Source organism: Homalodisca vitripennis, unplaced genomic scaffold (assembly GCF_021130785.1).
Source record: "Homalodisca vitripennis isolate AUS2020 unplaced genomic scaffold, UT_GWSS_2.1 ScUCBcl_8176;HRSCAF=16175, whole genome shotgun sequence".
In the NCBI taxonomy this organism is placed as follows: domain Eukaryota; kingdom Metazoa; phylum Arthropoda; class Insecta; order Hemiptera; family Cicadellidae; genus Homalodisca; species Homalodisca vitripennis.
The window spans coordinates 1-17,480 of record NW_025784285.1 but is presented as its reverse complement, the minus strand read 5'-3'; the positions used below and the strand labels follow the sequence as shown (position 1 = coordinate 17,480).

The 17,480-nt window shown below is 37.5% G+C and overlaps 1 protein-coding gene across 1 annotated transcript; it reads left to right on the top strand.

Moving 5' to 3' along the window:
• The first annotated feature begins 7,554 nt into the window (after positions 1-7,554).
• On the top strand, positions 7,555-10,349 carry LOC124374381 (pollen-specific leucine-rich repeat extensin-like protein 1). Its single transcript, XM_046832604.1, has 4 exons — positions 7,555-8,010; positions 8,146-8,521; positions 8,682-8,977; positions 10,224-10,349. The coding sequence occupies exons 1-4, from the start codon at positions 7,555-7,557 to the stop codon at positions 10,347-10,349; spliced, it is 1,254 nt and encodes a 417-aa protein (XP_046688560.1).
• The last annotated feature ends 7,131 nt before the right edge of the window (positions 10,350-17,480 follow it).

Genomic DNA, 17,480 nt, shown 5'->3' with positions numbered 1-17,480 from the left:
TCTTTAAATCTTGGTGTTTATAATCAAATCGGTGTCCTGTCATTCTTGTCCTCAAGGTATTTGTTGTAGAGCCAATATAATCTGCTGGACATTTTTTACATTGAATTTGGTAAATCACATTTTTAGATTCACAAGACAAGTTGCCGATGATAGGATATGTCTTGCGTGTTTTGCTACTAGTGAATTTTGAAGAATTTGGTAACATTTTACAAATCAAACATCTTGGTTTAGTACATGGATGTGATCCTTTTTGTTTTGGTATTGATTTTTCATTGGTGTTTGTCATTGGTAATTTAGGTTTGACCAATATATCTTTAAGAATAGGAGGTCTTTTAAAGATTACTCTAGGAGTTGTTTTAAAAATATCATTAGTTGAACTAAAATTTTGTAAGGTATTAAATGCTATTTTAAGAATGTTATTAATTTTTGTGAAGCCCTGGATGGTATTGAACTATTAATTTTGGATCACTGTTTTCAAATTTAGAATGTAGTGTTTTCTTTTTTACATTAAGTTTATCTTTTAAGTAATTTTCGTGGATAAACCTCTTCTTAAGAATGCGTTCATAATATCGTCAATGTATTTTTCCAAGTCATTTGTATTACTACATAATTTTTGAGCTCTGCATGCTAAAACTTTTTGGTATATTCCTCTTGATATGGACTGGATGACAGCTGTCGTAGTTTAAATACTCCAAATTGTAATTCGTTTGTTTTACGTTAATTTTGCTTTTTAAATGTCCATTTTCAATAAATACTTCCATATCTAAAAATTTTTGACTGATGTTGAAGACGTCTCAAATGTAAATTTTAATTTGCTAAAATTGTTTAAATGTTCTAAAAAAGTTGGTTAAATTATTCTTCCCATGTGTCCAAATAAAGAAAATGTCATCAATAAAACGTTTCCAAAATATAGGCTTGTAATTTTGACTGTTGAGAAAATCTGTTTCTAGTTTTCCCATGAAAAGATTGGCATATGACGGAGCCATACGAGTTCCCATAGTTGTGCCTTTTTGTTGTAAAATAAAATGTATCCTGAAAACGGAAGCAATTCATTGTAAGCACAAAATGGATTAATTTTGTAATAAATGAAGTAGTAGGTTTTGTGTCAATTTGTCTTTGATTAAGATAGTATGTTACAGCTTCAATTCCTTCATCGTGTTCTATATTTGTGTATAAAGAAGTGGACATCAACGGTGACCAATATTGCATCGTTAGGAAGAGGTTGGGGTACATTTTAAAGTTTATCTAAAAAGTCATCAGAATTTTTTATGAATGATGGTAGATTTTGGACAAAGTCCTGTAGCTGATGATCCACATATGCAGAAATTCTTTCTGTAGGTGATGAACAAGAAGATACTATCGGACGTCCTGGTGGTGGCATAATGTTCTTGTGTAATTTGGGAAGAATATAAAAAGACTGGTGTACTTGGATGTTGTGGTATCATTAAAGCTATTGAACTTTTGGACAGATTTTCATTTTCACAATTTTCATTTAAATATTTAGAAATGTCGGAATAGAACTGTTCTGTTAATTTTTTGTCCAGTTTCTTATATGTATCTTCATCACTTAATTGTTTGTTTATTTCTGACACATAATCAACTGTATTCATTATTACTGTAGTATTTCCTTTATCTGCGGGAACAAAAATTATGTTTTTGTTTTTTCGTAAAGATTTTATGGCTTTTATTTGTTTGTCATTAATATTAGTGGTTTTCGGAAGAAAATCAGGAAAATTAGGATCAGCTATATTAGATATAACAATATTGAGAAATTGTTCAAGAGGATGATCCGAACTTAGTTTGGGTGCTTCCCAACTAGATTTAGATTTAAACTTAATTAGTGTTTTATATATATAAAACACTTCAATGTAATATAGTAATTGATGAGATCGAACGAACATATTGGAGAAATATTCAAAAACGATTATTATATATACTGAAGAATATAGAGTGAATATTAAACTTTTTTTAATGTAAGAAGAAGCTAACTAGTCTCTCGACTTAATTAAAAGTTTGGGTCAAGATGGTGTAGCTGTCAGGACAGTCTGCGCTCTTCTTCCTCGAGAACTGTTTCGGATATCTAAGTATAAACTTGAAATGAGATGGGGAATTACTTAAGCTGTACGATAAACTTGATGATTACTTGATCTTATAAGTGAAAATATCAAATATTTTAATACAATGTTAAATTGGAATCTTTATGTTATAAAGATAAGTCAATATTAAAACTAGAATAGGTGTTTTCTCGAAATATTAGTTTGTATTAAGAAATAAATTTTCTGTACATATCCAACTTTCAACTTTTTACGTAATGCCATATTAGTGTAATTATTTATTATAAGTTGTCAGAGTGAGTAAAAGCATAAATGTATACGGGAAACTTACATAAAAGGAATATAGTTGATGTAAAGGGAATTCAAAAGTATATATTTTAATTTTTGATGTAATTTTAGCTTTCTCTACTACACCTCAGCTAACTTAAGACAAATATGTAAGCCAAAGGGTCTTTTAAGTTGAAATATCACCTTTAAAGTTCAAGAAAATGTGTGTGTTTCACATTGGTACCTACTTAATTGCCTAAATTTAAATTCTTGATTTTGACGAAATATTTGAAATTTAATTACAAATTTACTTATAAACTTCAAAAATTAAATATAATTTAATAAATGTATGATATACAAGATAGGAGTACGCCATCACATGTCACGTGACAAGGTTGTATGCAACATTTTAAGCCTTTACGTTCATATTATTCTCGAGATTTCCTACGTTCAGATAGACAGACAAACATCATAAGGAAAGGAGATTTTTACGACCTCTGGGCATACGAAAAAACATTGTGTCAGCCTACAAAGTGATAGGCTTTAACGACAATCAGCTACATGTATACTTGGACGTGAACCGTCACATAACTCATTCTCTGCGTATAAATAAAAAATCATTTGAAATGTAAAACTTATCTTTGCCCACTTAATACATTCACATGTTTGTTCCTAAAGTTAGTTATCACTGCAATGTTTTAGTAATAAAAGTTCTGGTTGTCATCGACTTTTAACATTCACTTTTACTGCAATTTTTTACTGTATAAATAATCTAAATTTGCTAATAAGGCACATGTGAAAATCTCATTTTTACTCAGCTTTATCAGAAATGTATTTATCTGCAGTTCTCTCATTGCCATAAGACCAATGTAAGAATATATTTTAACGCTCATCCCAATCCCACGGAGTGACATGCACCACCAACAAATTCAATTTTGTTACAGATATCTTGAGGATTGACTGACGAACAGAGACAGAAATGAACTTGTCCACCTCCACGGGTGCTATCTTCACTAATGCTCAACTAAGAAACCATAAAATAAATGTATAATATAATAATTTATAATGTACACATCTTAATCAGGAATTCATACTATCCTACTATAAGTTTCCGATTAACCTCAATTTCTTTATTATTGATCATTCTATGAAATAGCTTCCACTGTCTGAAAATAATGTTCTCATTAATAATATCGTTGGGTGGAATTACAATTTTTAATTGACAATGGAAATTTTTAATATATAACTGCAATTAAATCTTCAATATGCGAAAACCTCTGTACAATTTATTTAGCTAAAATTGAATCAATATGCACCCGTCAGAATTAGAGAAGAAAAAATGAGCTGAAAATTACAATTTCAAATATATTTTGTGATATCCATATCTATACCTAGGTTGGAAAAATTGCCCCGATAGTTTTCCCTACACGTGGCAACTCTGAGCGGATGTCGAGTTTCGAGTTCCGGCGAACTGTTTGTATACAACCAATGCGGTTTTTGTAGCTTGTTTTGTTATGACGTCAGCTCTGGAAGTCGGTTATAATTATATTTAACATAAATTGTTATTAAGCCATCTATAATTTGTTTTTTAGTGATTTAAAAAAATTAAATTGACCAATGAGGAGAGAGATCAAATTTTAATGACCTACTAATTACTGAGTGTTAGGCTATTTCATGGAATAATCAAGCATAATTTTTGGGCAATGCGCACACTGAGGTAAATGAATGTTACCTAAACAAAATATAGATCTTTTTCCCTGATTATGCTTTTACTTATATTAATTACGTAAAAATTAATTTGACTATATTATTTTTTGATGTTATAACATTTATTATCAAAGGTTTTACATCTTATCTTTCTAGCCTGCATCACCGTTTCAAGTAATTAGTCTGCTATGTTTCCTTTGTGAAGTCCTGAGTGCACTCGGTGGTTCAGTATACTATTTTGTTCAATTAGATTTTTAATGTTCTGAAATAGTAGGTCCTGTTTTAACTGGTATTGACAAAAAATATGTTATTCAATCACTCTTTATTTTATAATATCCGTTCAACTGTCATTTTTTTATTCCTCTTTGTATCATATTTTTTCACGATCTTAACCACTTAACCACACATTTTATACTTATTAATGTTTCATGTATGAATTTTCTTAGCCTTTCGCAGTTCTCACTCTGAGCTACTACACCTATTACTTTGTTTCTCTTTCTTTATTTTTTATCTCTGTCCCCTAATAACCTTATTATTTGAGAAACAAAGGTAGAATGAGGAGAAGGGACGACGAATTTGTTGCTTAAGATATCATTGACAATTGTAGCTCAAATCTATCATAAGACAAGGAGCATTGCAGTTTTGTATAGCATAATTTTGGGAAGATGCTTCGCTTCATTAAGTGCTAATATTAGTATAATGAAATATAGTAATATTAACATATTAATAGTAGTATCATTAATAACGAACTTTCATACAACATTATGCTACTGTAGGCAATGAATGCAGACAGAATAGTAGAATTAATATAGAGATAACGAACAGTATATTAAATATCGTTGTTTAGTTTCTTCACTTTATCGATAAGTTATATAGGATATATGTAAGTACAAATGGTAAGAATGGTATTGATCTTATCTCATACACAATTTATTTTTGTCATACATAATAGCTTTTGGTATAATCTAAATACAGAGCAATCATAATTGGACTTCTGTGTCATATCATACAATATTTAACAGTTCCACATCGATATCGCCTCTCCCCACGAGAACTGAGAAAATTACTTCATTACATTAGGGCATGATGCTATTACCCAATATCACGTTAGAACTCAGTCCAGGATTAGTAGTTCGTCCACGACGAGAAGTGGATCAATTCGTTCATCTACAATATGACGTTAAATTGAATACTACTTTCGGTCTCCAAAAGTATTCTGTAATGTACCTCAATAGCAATAATTTATTTGTACAGACGTTTATGGTAAAAACTTTCATTGAAATAAAATTAAGTTAAATATTACACGTAGTACTTACTTATACCACGTGTAAGAATAAACCCATTTCATGTATTATAACATATGTTTTAAAAGTCATTGTGGAAAATGGTTGTTTTGTTTTGTAAGCAAACTCCTACGAACAATTGATAAATTATTTTTCTGAAGAGACAAGGTTAATAGAGTTGAATATATTTGTAATATATTTAATCACTTGGCTTCTGATCAAGACAAATCAGGTTAATTATTCGTCTAAAATTTATCACTTTTATTATCCAATAGAAATTTTTCAAATTATATTGGATAGTGAGAAGATAAGAATTTGTTTTATGTAAACCAAATGAACAAGGTGCTATATATTTTCTATGCCAGTATGCAAATTAAAACAATATTAACAGGCACCCAATGGTAAAATGAGACCTTATAGAAGACAAAGATCGTATTTGTCTGTTAAGAGGAAATGATATTGAAATAACAAGAGGCTTCAAGAGCCACTCAGTCCTGGAAGATGAGTACTTCACGCAGTACTCGCAGTTCCACTGAAGAAGGGAGATTTCATTAACAACTCCTTCCTTACATTCTCTAAAGTATTTTATGCAAGGGGTTAAGAGATCTAATAAAATACAGGACTTTACATACTTGAAAAATTTTTCCTTTTTATAGCGTTAAAAAGCATAATCAATAATTTAGTTATTTATCTATTTTCAAAATGTCAATGTTTTATATCCTGCGTTCATATTTAACTATATCCTGACAGACATACACATTCCCATTGCTCATTAGCGTTGATAGTTCTTGAATATTATAATATTTTAATAAATATAATCTTAATGATTCTGTATCTTTTACATTATCGTACTTATACTATACGTACAGAGAATAAGAGAAATAAGAGAACATAAATTTTAGAAACAAGAGTTTGCCAGTATATAAGACATAACCATTATGATAATGACAAAATAATTGTACTCTGTGGCTTCTTTAAACATTTTTGTACATGTCAGGCATCATTCTGCTCCGAGACGTGGACGAGAGAACATCTACCAGAGCGACATCGACCACGGATGAAGATGACAGAAGAGGGATCTGCCTCGGCGGTCCCAGTTGGCGGAACCGGTTTACCGGAGCCGCTGGCGACACTACTGGGGACCCGCGCGGCTTGCCAAGGGGACCCCAGCGCTGTCTGCCCAAAAGGCCTTTTAAAAGGCCAACCTACCGCTGGACGTCCCAGCAACACTATTCCACCCGGGACGGGAGATCAGGGCCCGGGTGAAGTCCGGACTACCCCGGAAAGCTGCCAGGGTGCAGCGACCAAGTGCCAGGGGAACCTGCGCCGGTCTGAGGCCCAAAAAGGCCTTTCTAAAGGCCACCCTACAACTCCGGGGATTTCCACCCCGGTGGCCCAGGCCATGGAGCCAGCTACCCCTGGGGCCAACTCCGGTTCATTCAGGCCGTCCTGCCGCGGTGTCTGCGGAAGCGACAAGCGGCTCCAGCTCCGACTCTTCCGCCGAAGAGCCGACGGACGGACACAGCTGCCAGCGAAGACATGGAGGTTGAGCGAGGCCCCCGGATTCCTCCCATCATCCTGGACGTCCCTAGAGGATGGGGCAGCCACGCAGTGACCCCTGAAACAGCTCCTAGGAGGAGACCTTGAAGCTGTGTGCACGGCCAGGACATTGCGGCTCAAAAACCAGTACTGTGGCCCACTTCAGGTCCTTGCAGAGATACCTGCAGGAGCAGAAGATAAAATTTCCACACCTTCGCTATGGCGACCGAGCGTCTCCTGAAGGTGGTGGTCAGAGGATTGCCCTCCACTCTGACTCCTGAGGAGGTCGTGGCCGAGTTTCAAGACATCGGCTATGGCATAGTGGAGGCCAAATTGTTAAAAGTCTAGGAGAGGCCAGCCGACCAGCCTGTGGCTTATCACACTGCGCAGTGGCGATGGTCTGAGACCCCCCACGGACATCTACAATCTCCAGAGTGTACTTTTCTGCAAGCTGGAGATTAGGAAGTACAACCCGACCGGGAGGACCGAATCCAGTGCCCACCGATGCCAAGGCTAACGGACACGGTTTCCAGGACGACTGCCACCGGGATGTGCGTTGCGGTCCGATGCGGCGAGGGCCACCCTGCCAGCCTGTGCCCGAAGGAGTCAACTAGCCCGGCAAGGTGTTGTAATTGTGGCGAGGCCCACTCTGCCAACTACCGCGGGTGGTGCCAGCTACCAAAAAATGAGAAGCAGCTCCTCGTATGCTGCAGTTGCCAAAAAAAATACAGAGGCCGGCCACTTCCAGGATTGAGCCTCCAAAGCCCCCAGGAAGCTCCTGCCCCTGCCCCTTCTGCCCACTGTGGACAACACCGAGGAGCTCCCCACTGAGACCCCGGAGGAAGAAGACTTCGAGGTGGTTGAGACGTCGCCGTCATCGCCCAGCTCGAAGACCGGAAAATCGAGGAGCTCGTCCTCGGTCCACTCCGAAAACCTCAACGGTCGAGGACACACCAGCCCCTGCAAGACCTGCCAGATCAGCACCGGCACTACCCAGGCCTACACCGAAACCTCGTGATGAGTCCAAGCCTGCCTCCAGTACAAAACCACAGCCCCAGCCGCCCACACAGAACAACTCACCGACCCCTCAGCCTGCTGCCCGCATTCACGAGGACTTCAAGGCAGGAATATCACAGTTCCTCTCCCAGCTGACCAGCATGGTGGCGATGATGTCACGCCTCATGGACATGTTGTCCGCCACCATGCATGGGTAAGCTGAGAGTTGTCAGCTGGAACGCCGACGGAAACTCAGCCAACTACTGACGGAAATGGATGTGGACGTCGCTCTTCTCCAGGAGACCCACTTCAGGACGACAGACCGCTTCAGCATACCCAACTACCAGGTGTACCGCACCGACAGGCAGCTCCAGAACATCCGACCCCAGCGGAGGCTCGGCGATCCTAGTACATCGACGAGTGACTCACCGACTCCTGGCAGCAGTCCCTGCCCCAGGAGTCGAGATCACTCGGGTTTGCCGTCCAGTACAGTGGAACTGAACTGGAGATCGCCTCCGTGTATAATTCCGCCTCAGCGGATCATCCAGCCACGCTTGCCTCGATTGCCCTGCTGCGACCTTGGCTCCCCTGCACTTGTTGCCGGGGACCTGAAACGCCAAAACACCTGGACCTGGGGACGCCGGAACACCAATTCCACCGGCAGAGATCTCCACCGTCTCCTGGAAAAACCGACTCCACATCCGACTACTGACACCCGAGGAGCCCACCCACTACAACTACAATGGGCGACACCTCCCGGACATACTGGATATCGGTCTAGCTGGCTCGCTGGACGGACACATCGAGGTGTTTGCAGTGTCTGATCTCTCATCAGACCACGTGCCAGTTGTTTTTGACTTCCCGGACGACGGAGCTCCATCCTATCCTCCTACTCGTCCCAACAAGATCAACTGGCACCACTATGCAAACTACCTCGCAGACCGACATCGGCCACCACCAACTCCTGCCGAGTCACCAGACCAGCTGGACCGACAGGTACTCGACTTGACCACCACCCTCCAGGAAGCTATGACGGCCTCGTCATCCCCTCTCTCCCGGACCGACTTCACTCCACCTCTACCCGAGGAGCTGAGAGAGGAGATACGTCTTCGACGCCAGACTGCGAAGGGAGTATCAGCAGTCCCGTTGTCCCCACGCCAAGCAGACCTTCAACCGCCAGGCCAGGAAGTGCTCTCGTCTCCTGGCGGAACACAGAGCGGCTGCGTGGGATGGACTTCGTGGAACATCAAGCTGGACATCAAGGTGGTGTCGGCGGCATCTGGAAAATCTCCAGGGCCCTCCGAGGGGAGAAGAAGACCAACCGGCCACTCCATGGCCAGCGTGGCATTGTCTACTCCCCTGGAGATCGAGCGGAGGCCTTCGCCGGACACCATGGAAGACCAATTCTCCCCACACGCGGATGTCTACGACGAGGACACCTGTGAGACCATCGAAGACTTCTTGGAGGGATACCAACCCCGACGAAGACGACCCACTGCCCACTGTGGACTACACTTGAAGTGCAAAGACCACATTCGCCGCCTTCGCCCGAAGAAGGCCCCTGTCCCGGACTCCTTGGGAACTCCAGCGTTGAAGAACCTGCCGGCTTGGGTGATCGTCACGATCACCTGCATCTTCAACTCATGCCTTCGCCTGGCCCACTTCCCGACCATCTGGAAGGATGCCAAGGTGGATCGTGATACCCAAGCCCGGCAAGGACCCTCTCTTCCCGGAGAACCACAGGCCGATCTCCCTCCTGCCTGTGCTCTCCAAAATCCTGGAGAAGATCGTCCTAGCGAGATTTCCTGAGGAGTTCTTCGCGTCTATCAGGACAGAAACAATTCGGCTTCCGCACCGGCCATTCCACCACCCTTCAGGCTCCGCAGAGTCCTGAAACAAACATCACCGGAGCTGTAGGGAGGAAGCACCACTCCACTTCGGTCCTGATAGACGTTGAGCAAAGCCTTCGACAAGGTGTGGCACGAGGGACTGCTCTTCAAGTTGACATCGTCACCGTTTGCCTGGCAGGATCTTCCGGCTGCTCCGCAGCTATCTCCACCTCCGGACCTTCTCCGTCAGCGTTGCTCGATCCAACTCCACGGGACCCGCCCCAGTGACATCTGGTGTGCCACAGGGATCGGTCCTCGGCCCGATTCTGTACCTGTGGTACACTAACGACTTTCCGGTCGCTCCGAGAGTGCAGCTGTCCCTGTACGCGGGGACGATGCGCTCCTCACGGCCACGTCTGCCAACCTGAGGATGGCTGGATTCTACATTCCAGCGGCAGCTGCAACCTACTGGAGCCCTGGTTGACCAAGTGGAGGATTAAGGTCAACGTTGACAAATGTGAAGCCATAAACTTCACGAGGACAAGGAGACAAGCGGACGGCCGTCACCTGACACTCAACGGTGGCGACATACCATGGAAGACGACAGTGAAGTACCTGGGGGGTACTTCCTGGACTCCAAGCTGACCTTCACTCCCCACGTCAAGAGGATCTAGCGGTCTAGCCAGGAAGGGCATCGGCAGCATCGGCCCCCTGCTCAACTCCACGAAGCTACCGACCAGGACGAAAGTCCTGCCCTACACGGCTCTGATACGAACCAGTGCTCACTTATGCGGCCCCAGCATGGTACACACCTCACCTGCAAGACCGCTCGGAGGCAGCTGCTCGCTGTCCAGAGCGTTTGTCTCCGGCGGGCCCACTGGGTCGCCCTGGTTCGTGAGGAACACCGTGGTCAGGGCTTTCGTCCAACGTTCCCACCATCAGGAGATTCGTGGAAGGCCTGACATCGAGCCTCGAAGAAGCAGCAGAGTCCTCTCCGTGGGATCACATCCGTGAGCTTCGAGCCCAGGAGGTCCCCCCAAACTGCGTCTTCCAATGGATGACTGACGACATAGAACGACTACGACTACAACACGACATTCACCCCACTGACAGGTAGCGAAGGCTACTAGGGCTTTTGACCCTTGCGACACAAGGTAAAAAGCCTAACAGGCAGAGGCCTTGAGAGAAGTGGGGGATCCACCCCCCCACAGTCACAGCGACCTGACCTGACCTGACATGTCAGGCAGGAATAAAATTTTGTAAGAGGAAATTATTTCCACGGATTTACCATTACATTCTTTAATAATACTGTAGTTTTTCAACAAATAGCCGTTAAATCAGTTTCACCATTATACAGAATGCTTACAAAATACGAATGTATTAAAAAATCTTAGAAGATGGTGTATTAATTCCGCATAAGGTGAAATGACCCCTTATGAGAACTCAGTCAAAGAGCGGTATCCAAACCATAAATAATCCGAAATTAAGAAAGCTTTAATTTGGACAACAGTTATACTTATATAGTACGTAAACTAATTGCAAAATTTAATTATTGGCAATCGTAATGATATTCAACGAGAAGATTTATAATAAATCATGAAGCTAAATTGTAATTTGTATTTCTCCTTACTATCATCACTTTTTCGCTGTTCCTTTACAAACAGTGCTAGTTGACAGTTATGTTAGATCATCAGAATTATTAAATTGGATAAAAAATATTTACCAATTGGCACAAATAAACGAGTTGTGTAGGGGTACCATATTATATTACCACTGGTGGTACACTTATCAGTGCTGTATTGGCGACTGACATATGCCAGACTGTACAACAGTTTGAAATGATAGTTGTAATAAAATTAAAACATGTAAATGGAGAACTCAGGATATTGGGGGGAACACACAAAGAGTTATTATTTTACCACATGTAGATGACTGTACACCAAATGTTTTAGAGATGTGTATATTACTGAAGTGACTTCTTTTGCCGAGCTATGGATGCATGTTTTTGTTCGGAGGAAATCTTTCGTTTCCGCGTCACGAAATGTCACGCATCACGCATGTTCGCTTCGTAGCCGCTACGAGCGGGACTATCGCATCTATTTTGATGACATAGCGTTCTCTGTTCCCGTTCAATCCGGTGGCTATGCAGCCGTGCTAGTGTGAGATTACTGTTAGTCTTTGTTGAGGTGAAAAATGGATGTATGTTTCAAAAAAAAAAAAAACAAAAAAACAAAGATATTTTTTAGCTTAAAAGGCAGTAGAGTAATTTATTTGTGGAATAAAGTTAGTCTTTCTGGTTACTCAGTTACATTTACTTTATATTCACTTACAAAAATAAAATTATGTTAAACCTGATTTTAATACAAATTTAGCTGAAGAAACGTCAGAACTATTAATTTATTTTTTAAAAGATAAATTAATGTTTAAACAGTTTCAAACGATAAAAGCGTAAGAAAAACGAGATATGGAACAATAGATGTTGTGTTTACAATATATCTATAAAGATTTTATTCCAGAATTGGTATTTCTTATTTAAGTTTTTATATACACATAATTTCATTTTTAGGATATAATGACCAAATGAAAATGATTTACTTATTTCAGAAATACAAGATTGCATTGAACATGATAGTTAAACAATTATAAAAATTTGTATAAACGATAATCATAAAATTGTATAAATATTTATTCCTTTTAATATTTTAGAAGTCAGTGGTCATTGTAATATATGAAATGTAAAAAATTTAACAAAAAATATTATACATAATTCATTAGAAAATCGAAAATAAGTTTTCGTTTAAAGAATTATGTGTGATATTGTTTTTAAATACAAAAATCACCATTTAATAATTAAGAAACGTTTTTTTCAAGTGATATATTCACACCTTGTTATAAAAATTCACATCTGTCGGTCAGTCCCCGCTACTGCCTTTAAAATTTTTTGTTTATTTTAGGAATTTGGTAGCAGGGAATATATTAATCAGAACCAAACGAGTAGATACATTAAAGATAATTATATTTAATTTGTAATATTTTTTAAGATTGCCGAGGAACTATCACTATTATATGTATATTTGTGAATAAACTATCACAAATAGGTTAATTTCTCTTGTGATTCCGAGAAAAGTAAGAATCACAAACATTCGAATATAAGAAACAATATAGATATATCTAAAAATAACAAATAACATTTAAATAGCTGTATACAACTGAATGTAGTTACTGCAGTATTCTAAATTATTTTCCTTTCACCTACCAATTAAATTTAATAAGTCAAGGTCGTCAGTGTAGTATCCATATTTATTTCCACATAACAATTATGTAATAAATATGGAACTGCCCATTACATGACATTTTTGAAATACTCCTCCTAAACAATTACAATAACATATACTACAGAAACAGGAAGCTAAGTGACGATGATGGATGACATGTACTGTGTCTCACCTTCTAAAAATATTACATTGCATCTGTGTGGTAGTGTGTGTATTGTTTGGGATGGATAAATATTACTTTCTCGATCTGGGGATCCTTTGACGTTGCATGTCATAGCTTTTGAAAAATGATATGCCGCCGTAAACAAATCAACTGCCGCAGCTTATATCCAATGAGTGCAGGCTGCAATAACATCACAGTTACCTGTGTATTATAAGTAGATTTCGAAGTACGGTACTACTAAAAAGCGTGGTATTACGGTATTAGTAAGTGCGGATTGGCAGATTTTAGAAACTTGCATTTGAATATTTTCTAAAGAAAAATTAAATTTAGACCATAATATGTTATCAAACCCATATTTAAATCGGAATAACGTTAATCAGAAATAAAATACACTTTAAAAATATAATACCAAGTATAATTACCCATCCTATTCATAATAAAATTATTCAAAATACTCATTATTAAAAGAATAATACGCTTTTCGATGGATTGATATTTTTAAATATTACAACACTATGTTCCGACTCCAGCTGTCCTGCTCTTTAGGTAAAATATAAGGTTGGGATGTAATAAAGTAATTCAAAGGTGAACATACACATAAATATTCAAAACTCAGATTATCAAACATTGTTTTATCGTTCGAATATTTATGCTATAGATGCAGGATATCTAGAGAATGCAATAAAATATGTCTTAAAATTTTGTATGAATCTTCGTTTTACATAGGCAATATCAAATTTGAATATCGTGTATATACGTTCACGGGATTTGGCTGAGCGTTAGCGTAATCTATCGCCAGTATACTGAAATTACTGATGCGGCTAGAAGTTGTATGCCCAACAATACGACACATTTACTGCCTCACTAGTTACTGACACAGCATTAATACCACGACTTGTAAAAGAAAGTGTCCCCGATTTGACAATCGTAAATTAAAGTGTAACATAAATGTGTTTTGTGGAAAACAACTCGAAGCTTACGTTAAGGTGGTATAAATTCTGTACTTGTGAAATGCCATACCAGTTACAGATAGTTTACAGTGCATTACTATAAGGGAGTTATCATAGTATTCATAATATAAATGTAGTAGAACTAATTTGTCCAGTAGACGACAAAAGGAAGGGCCCCTACTGCAGCTGACAGAGGGAAGTACAAGAGTTCTTTCTTATTATTATTTTCTGCGTCATTAATGTGCTTTATGTCCTACAGCAGAGACAAGTGGGTACTGAAGTGACAATTTCATTGTGTCTGATTTTTATAAAAAAAATTCTCATTACTCTCTGTCATGTTTTTGTTGAAAAGTAACTATGTTGGAAAAAAACAATTAAGAACATGGTCTAAATTTCTATAGAGCGCCTACTATTTAACTCTATTATTATTGTACTTTATGATTTTTTTCTACTACTTTACAGGACATTATTGAAAAAAAAAACAATATATTTGCAAAAATTCTAGTGAATTACAGTTCATAATTCTTTCGTTATATCGGAAATATTTTATAGTTTAAATATTGTTATACAACGAGATTGTATATTATTAATTTTGTGTGATGATTACTTATAACAATATTATATTATTTTTATGTAGAATGGTAAATTATTATATATGTCTGGATCAGGAAAGGAAACAAGTTTTTTAAGTGTATTTACCAAATAAAAATAAATAAGCAAACCAAAATTGACGAGAGTTAGTTCAGAACCGCAGAAAATGTATTGCCCATGCTGTGTTAACGCCATAACAGTTATTTCAGAACCAATCTTAAAAATATAATAAGAAAACAATCAGATTTGTGATAAATAATTTGCAAACCACTACCATAATAATGTGTAGCACGAAAAATAATACTGAGTAAATAATAATAAGTCAGCCAAGGGACTTAAGAGAACGGTGTTAAAAGGTTAATGTCTATAAAATTTTAAAAAGCTAAAAAGCAGGAACCATTGTCATGTACAAGTATTTTTACAGTCATTTAAATATAAACTACGTTTACAGGAGTTTGTTGTTAGCTTAGAAATAATCAAACAAAACAATTATCGACTTATTTTTAAGGAAAATTAATTTATCACAATATCACAATCAATAGCTCAATAAATGGTATAATTGAAATCAATTTTAATAACCTTAATTATTCAACACGATAACACATAGATAATAAACACTCTCTAAACTGACGAGGTTAATTAGGTGTAACCTACGATATGCCTTTTCTCGAGTTCTTAATCTGATCTTTATTAACTTATTGGCTGTGCATTAGTGCAGCCTATCATTCGTGGGACTGTAAAAATTTCATTTCTGCCGTCTTTCTATATGACTGTCCACATTATATCTTAAAAACGAACTAACTTATAGATTTAAAATTTCGCATGAAAGCTTCATTTCTGTATGGGCAACATCGAGAATTAGAATGCTACATGTTACTCCAAGGGTCTGGGTAAGCGTTAGTAAACATTTTTCATTGGCGTTATAGTTAACCAAATAGCATTGAGGAAAATTTCAGAATAAGTACGTTTGTAAATAAACTGGGTAAAATCATATTATATTTTATCATATGACATAATAAACAAATCTGGATTTTGCCTTGAAATTTGGCAAACAACTCCAGTGAATTCAGTGTGGCGTACTCCTACCTTAGTATTGTCGTTATTATTAATGTTGATAGTTTAATATTGTATAGTTTTACATTCAAAACAACACACATGTGTGTATTTTTATTTGTAACATATAAATTGTTGCAAGACATACAAAACTAAACCTATTCCCGTTATAGTAAGAGAGTATGGAGTGTATGGTGTGGTGTTTCTTAAATGAACTTAGCATATATATAAACGTCATAGTTCCCTCGCCTTAAATGAGCTACTAGGGATGGATCACTCACAAATTTTAATTCTATATCTCGATCTTGACTGTTTGATGTGTCGTTAAATCTTGAAAGATTTGGTTTTTAAATTTTTGATTTGAAAGAAGGACTTTGTCACAGAAAACCTACCTCAATTGGTGTAAGCAGATAATTATCAACGAATCTGGTGGTTGAACCGGTAAGTTTAGTTTGTTAGATGATGACCACTAAATCGGATTTAGGATAAAAACTGAAGAGTGTAGAGTATGATGCACACATGATGTATATCTTCTAATAATTAAATTATCACTTATTAGATAATTTTACGCTCACCTTTTAAAACCAATTCAGATTCCGCGCATGACATTTCCTAGAGCAGCGTAGCGAGGCAGTATAGATATTTTAAAATGTTATTATTCCGTTTATTAGATATTAATACAGGGCAAGTCCTCATTAGTGATAAGACTATATTCGACTATTATATATGCCAAAAACAATATATCACTATTCATGTATACAATGGCTTTCCTTTGATAGGCTCAGAATTAGTTCACTTGTTGAGAACAAAAGACAAAGTAGTAGCTTGGATTACAAATATAGGGTGAACAAAATAGTAATTAGTTTATATTGAATATTTTGATGGTTTAGCAATGCGGAGAGAGACTCCACTTAAATACACTTATTAAAATGTTGGTCTCGACCTGAGCAATTACTAATTGGAATGTGCTCCAAATATCGATAATTACATTTCTAGGATCCACAAATCGTACTTATTTGTCATGTAAACTTATATAAACGGTAGTAATTGTAATGTATAAAATGCTCGGTTGTCCCCCCGCACCTGCCATGCTAATATTTAATCTACTTAGCCTTAGTGGTAGTGATGGGGTTATTTCTACAAGAAGTATGTAACTACCATTACAGGGTCGTTAATCCTCTTACAGTAAAGAATGTATAGTGATAAAACTAGGCGGTGTTCAAAAAAAGTATTGTTAAAATATGATTAATAGTAAATATTTATATATACTAGGTTTTAATTGTCATTTAAAAAAATGTAATTTAAAATAGTCAACAATTGTGTCCCATATGTATGTGTGGCAGTTAATTTATAGACAGGATTTTAAACCCTGTTACTGGAAGAATGAAATCATACCTCCGGCTTCAATAAAAGGTATTCGGATGTATAACTTTGATTAATTTACTAAAAATGTAATGACTCAGTATTGATGATAATTTAAAACTTGGAAAATTTAAAATAGTCTCATAGATTGTTTGTTTACGAAACTAAACAAAAAACTCCTAAAACTTCTAGACACTTTTTTGTATGACCCTCTATATAATGTTTGACAGAAAAATATAATTATTAAAACGGATAAATAAATTTTTATATTGCGAATATATTTTGCATAAGAACATCCAATTTTCATCTGATCGATATCGGTTTTCACAAATATGTATTTCACAAAATAAACTAATTAACTTCATTTCAGAATACAAGAGTATTTTTACTCTGTAAAATCGTGCTATTTTT